The following is a 5,666-nucleotide window of genomic DNA, read 5'->3' on the forward strand; positions in this document are numbered from 1 at the left end:
TCTCTCAGTTGTCGTTTCGGCGTAACAACGCTTGAATTTCGTGGAACAGCTTGGACCATTTCTCTTCTTCAATCTTCAAGCAGCACAGGGTTTTATTTATTTTGCAGCGGCGGCAATCGTGTGTGATACAGAGTAGTTTGAATGGGAGCAATTTTGAGGGAATTGTGCTCTAATTTCTGCTTCTGTTTTGAGCATGGGTAGCAGCAAGGGGCAGCGGTATTCAGAAATACCCGAAGCTGGTTGTAGGATAGGTTTAATTTCCGTGGAGCTCCATTTATAATTGCCTTATGGACTTGATTAGCATGTGGAGTGCAGCCATAACAGGCCTGATTGCAAACAGAAAAACAAAAATTGAAATGGCAGAATGCCAGAGTGCCTTATGGGCCCACGACTAACCCGCTGGGCTGGTAGACACATCTAGCCCATAAGAGCGTCTGCAGTGGACTAGCTGTCAGCTTAAGTCCACTAAAAAAACTGTCAGCTTAAGTGTGGAGGTGAGATTTGCTATTTTTTTTGTAAAGATGAGAGATAAATATAAAGATTATTTTATATATTTTATTTTTTAATATATACTACACCCATATGCTCATGTCCAATCAGCTAGCCGTTGGGAACACCCTAGACAAGGAACGCTGTCCATTGAAAGGGATAAAAAGGAATTCCTTCTGTCTCTTGAGGGGATGTGCATCAATGTCAGAAAAGTAATAATCTTATCTCTTAAACAGGATTCAAGTTGCATGGCTTCACTTTTGTGAAAGCATCGGCAGGAATCCCAATCCCAAGGTGTCTCCCGACAATGACTTTTATGGCCGATTCAGTGCCCACAAGCAGCATGCAATCAAGAAAGCAGTAAACAAATAGCCAAATAGGTCACTGCACTAGCACCATACAGTATGTCTTTCTCTAAACCTATTTATTCTTTCTTAGTTTTCTTTCAGTGTGTTCAAAATCGATGCTATTTTTTTTTTGTTATACACTGTCGGTGAAATAAGGTCTTCCCCACCCAAAATTTTTTCGTCCATCCCATCAAATCTTTGGACACATGCATGAAACATTAAATGTACATAAAAAAATAAACTAATTACTCCCTCCATACTAGAAATACATGACGTTTACGACATAATTGTGCTTACCAATGAGTCATTAATTAGGGGCTAATCTTCTGGTTTTGCCCTTATTAAATAGCGACGCGGGTGTATTCTAGACATGAAACGTTCTCTGCTCTACTTGTTACCGGGGCTAGTTTTGAGGTATTAGTGGGCGAGGATGGGGGTTTAGCTTGATTCTTGCGGGTGGAAGACTGGGAGACGCCCGGCCGCGATGGGAAGGGAAGGACAGTCCAGTCCATCGGACGCGTTCCGACCTTAGCAGCCGGGGTACGGGAACATGGGCACGTTCTCCGTTCCGGAAACTTTGTCCCGAAACGTGGAACGGGAACATCATGGAACATCGTTCCTAAATACGGTGGAACACGAATCATATATAGGAGCAATCATAGGAACGTCAGTCCCAAGCGACTATGGAACTTCGTGGTGTGTGTATACTGCGACGTGTCCGTCCGTCAGCGGTCGGCAAAAAATCCATGCCCGTCCGTGAGCGGTCGGCGAAAAATCTAGATGGTGATTGACTCATTGGCCTAGACCTGCAATGAGCCTTAAGGTTAGAGTTGGACAGCCCTAAAAGAAACAAAAATACAATAGTAAACTATATCACGCTAGGAATCGAACTCATTTGATTCAAAACAACACGTAAAACTATCTGAGCCAACCACTACGTCCCAAACACGTTCCTTTAGAAAGTGGAACGCGTTCCGCAACTTAAAGGAACGAGACGAAGCTATATACCCCCTACGTTCCATAGTTTATGAGAATGTCGTACCGCGTACCACGTTCCCGTACCACGTACCCTATGTTCCGGGAACTTGGCTGCTAAGGTTCCGACGCTACGACGTCATTCTTTGCGAAAGCACGGAAGGAGCCCAAAGCGTCATCTAATCTAGGTACGGAGGGAGTACAAGACGAATCTTTTAAGCCTAGTTACTCCATGATTAGCCTTAAGTGCTACAGTAACTCACATGTGCTAATGATAGATTAATTATGCTTAATAGATTTGTCTTGTAATTTCCTGATGAACTATGTAATTTGTTTTTTATTAGTTTCTAAAAACCCCTCCCGACATTCTTCCGACACATCCGATGTGACACCTAAAAAATTTTCATCTCCAATCTAAACAGGGCCTAAGCGAGCGAGCATAGCTTGCTGACTTTTACTATATTACTTCGCCTATTGTGTGATATTTCCTATGATCACCCTAATGTGATCAAGAATTCAGATTAGCATGTGTTATATATATAAATTCAGTCCCCTTTATTTTGTTATATATAAGAGAAGATGAAGTTATTTCCTGTTCTTGATTTTTTTAAAGGACAGCAAAAGATTTGTCACAACTTTTATTAGACGAGGAAAGCAAAAAAGCACAGAACAAGAAAAAAAAACAACTCCAGCCTCAACCGGGGTCAAAAGAAATACCAAAACATGACAGCAAACCCCTAACAACTCCTAGATGAAAGAAAAAACGACAACCAAGAACACCATTGGCTTTGACAAAGGAACAACTGAGCACAAAAGGCGACAGAGGAAAAAAAAACTACTCCACTGTAGAGAGTTTTTTTTTTTTTTTTTTTTTTTTTTTTGAAACTCTGTAGAGAGGTTCGAATGCATTGCCAAGGTCTGGGATATGTCGTTTGGACTTCTGTTGAAAAGTTCTTGTATTCTGTTCCTTCCAAATGTGCCACCAGAAGTAGATTATGATACCATCAAAAGTCTTCTTTTGCCTTCGGTGTTCCTCTGTTTCTGCCTGATTTCAGGCTGCTTCATACAGTTCAGTCAGACAATTCCTCCAGGAGCAGAAAACCAAGATGAAAGTAACACAACAGAGCATTCCAAACGCACGAATTGCCAGTGTTCCAAATACCACTATATAAACGTAAATGGTGCCACTAGTTCAGTTGCATCAGATAGTGACTTCAGTATACGAAGTACAAACGCATAAACAACAAACAGCCAGTTCTCTGCATCATCTGCTCGCAAGCTCGTTAAAAAAAAAAAAGAGGAAGAAGATGCAATAGCAGTACGCAAGTATGTACATCTCTGCGCCAAGCAAATCCATGGCCGAATCTTAAATCACGCTATAGGTGGCAAAAAGATGGATCATCCTCACATCAGTCCCCTTCTACTTCTACGCCGCCGCCGTCGTCGTCGTCGTCCAGGTGGAGGTGGTTGCGGACTGCGCCTCCGCCGCTGAGTCGTCGTCGTCGGGGCAGCGGCGGACCTCATCAAGAGGAACGGAACGCGGCAGCTTCATGGTGAGGTCCGCCACCGTCCTGTCGATGGCGTTCGTCTCCCGTTCCGGGCAGCATGGCGTTGACATCCTGAAGACAAACAGAGTTTCAGAGGGGGAAAAAGAAAGAAGAAGAAGCACGCATGGACATGGACGGCAGAAACGTACGTCACGTACCTGGACGACGCATTGCCCTGATCTGCTGCTTGCTGGGCACCAGTTTGAGAAGAAGGCGTCGTCCCGTTTGCGGTTGCGGCGCTGCACTTGGCTCTCGAACTCTCAGCCAGCCTGAAGAAGGCGTCCCGGAAGCACACCCGCGTCCTCTTCGTCAGCTTCAGTTTCAGTCAGAGATCAAACAAACATACACGTTATTCACCGTAACAAACACAAACACAAACAGCCACATTTTTTTTTTCTGAACTACTGCAGTTGGATCTGGTGAGGTGAATTAAGGTACCTGGAACACCACGTCCTCGAGCTCCTGGAGCACCATCGCTTCCAAGAACACGCTCCCTTCATCGGCGACGACGGCTCTGCTCCTTTTGGTCACAAAGCTCGCCCCATCCTGGAATGGAAACAAACATTCAGAGCTCATCAGATCATCAGTATTACCTGCCTGTGCTAGACTGGTCGTCAGTGCAAAACAAGGTGGTGTCGTGACAGTGAGCATCGATCACACGTCGCCGGCCTGTATTGTCTACCTGATGATGATCCTTAGGCGTGACAAGATCGGGGACTAGCTCCGGCGGCGCGTTCTGCGTCAGGTCGTGGCTGAAGAGAGGGAAGCCGCAGGTGTCCATGGTGTCCACCCCGAGCGTGGCGTCCGCCTGCTGGCCGTCCTCCGATGAGCCGCCGGTGAGCACCCCGCTGAGCATGTTCTCGTAGGACAGCAGCTGGTGCATGGAGCCCGGGAACATGTCCAGCGCCTCGAACGGCGCGTCCATCCTCCTCATCTCCTCGTCCGAGAACTGGCTCCTGCAAAGCCGTCAGAGCACGCGAGGGATCAGGGGAAGTTTCTAACGGCAAGCACAGAAACAGCAATGGCAGAATTTTCCACTCGGAAAGTAGCATGGCGTCGACCATACATGAAGATGTCGTCTGTTGGTTGCGTGCGCTGCTGGCGCGGCACCGGGAGGCCCTCGGTGTGTTCGACAGAACTCCCCGCCGCGTCGTCGTTGCCGTGCTTCTCTGCACGCGCCGCGCCGCCAGCGCCGTGACTGTCATGATGATCGTCGTCAGCTGATGAGCCGAAGCTCCAGAGCGGCCAGCCGGCGGCGCTGAGCTGGTCGTCGAAGAACTCGTCGCCAGGCGCCGACGGTGTGCCTCCGCTCTGCGGCAACGGGTACCACGCCATGATGCTCATCTGAACCAGGTAGAGAGGTGCGCATGTTAGGATCAATCAGACTACATACATGTCCACAGAAAACTTTGCATCATAAGCTAAAACTCAAGTTATTATTTGGCTCCTGAATCTTGATTGGGGATCAGATCATCAGAAATTCAGAACAACCAAACCAAACCAAACCAAACAATAGGTAATCTTTACAGCAAGCGAGATAACCTGCCGTCTTTGCAGGATCAACAAGGCATGAAGAAGAAGAGAGAATTCCAATCACGGCAAGAACAGACTAGTAGACAGAAAAAAAAAATAAATCGAAATTCATGGAGCCGCAAACATACGAAAGAGGAACTGGATCTTCTTGGTTAAAACGTACACAGGCAGCCGAAACCTTCTTGTTCCTCTTCTTCCTCTGCTGCTGCTTGTAAACTGCTGTGGGTGGCCACCCGGTGGAGCAAGAGGAGGAAAAGAGAGAGAGAAGCAGGGAGTGGCAATGGAGACGAAGGTGCGATGCGTCCCTCCTCTGCTGCCTGGACTGGAGTACTTATTAACCACTCTACCCCACATCGCCAATACGTGGGCCCAGGAAGCGCCGCGGGCCCACCTGCCATCGACCCTCCGCGGGCCCCACGAGGTCGCCGGGGGCGAGCTGCGCGTGACTTTGAGCCAGCAGCCAACAGCCGGAGTTGTGTGGTGTGGCGCTGAGGAAGGGATTCGTGTGGCTGCGGCGGCCCCGGGCCCCAGCCCGGGGTTTCCAGCGTTATCTAAATCTCGGCTGCTGCGTCGCCACGTCGACATGGCCCATATCTTTATCTTTTCCCCCGGGAAAACGCATGGCCCAGCGGGGCCGTGCCGGGCCCCGCAACCGGCAGCTGTCCCACGTTCTCTTGCTGGTCGGACGGAAGTAACCAGACGGTTTTTTTTTTTTTTTTTTTTTTGCCGGATGGCGACGGTGTCTGTGTCGTTAAGAAAGAGCAGTCCAGTTTTT

General features: G+C 48.1%; 1 protein-coding gene across 4 annotated transcripts; it reads right to left on the reverse strand.

Annotated features, from left to right (window-relative positions):
• Positions 2,955-5,213, reverse strand: LOC8054678 (protein LNK3). Of its 4 annotated transcripts, XM_021456036.1 has the most exons (7): positions 5,055-5,206; positions 4,901-4,967; positions 4,425-4,702; positions 4,041-4,314; positions 3,797-3,904; positions 3,508-3,671; positions 2,955-3,430 (listed from the first exon to the last, which is right to left on the reverse strand). In XM_021456036.1, exons 3-7 carry the CDS (start codon positions 4,700-4,702, stop codon positions 3,238-3,240), a joined length of 1,017 nt encoding a protein of 338 aa, XP_021311711.1. In that variant the 5' UTR covers positions 4,901-4,967; positions 5,055-5,206; the 3' UTR covers positions 2,955-3,237. The 4 variants fall into 4 exon arrangements, with proteins under 4 accessions (XP_021311711.1, XP_021311712.1, XP_002457672.1 ...); XM_021456037.1 differs by lacking the exon at positions 4,901-4,967 and having other exon boundaries at positions 5,055-5,213; XM_002457627.2 differs by lacking the exon at positions 4,901-4,967 and having other exon boundaries at positions 3,517-3,671; positions 5,055-5,210.

Source organism: Sorghum bicolor, chromosome 3 (genome assembly GCF_000003195.3).
Source record: "Sorghum bicolor cultivar BTx623 chromosome 3, Sorghum_bicolor_NCBIv3, whole genome shotgun sequence".
Lineage (NCBI taxonomy): Eukaryota > Viridiplantae > Streptophyta > Magnoliopsida > Poales > Poaceae > Sorghum > Sorghum bicolor.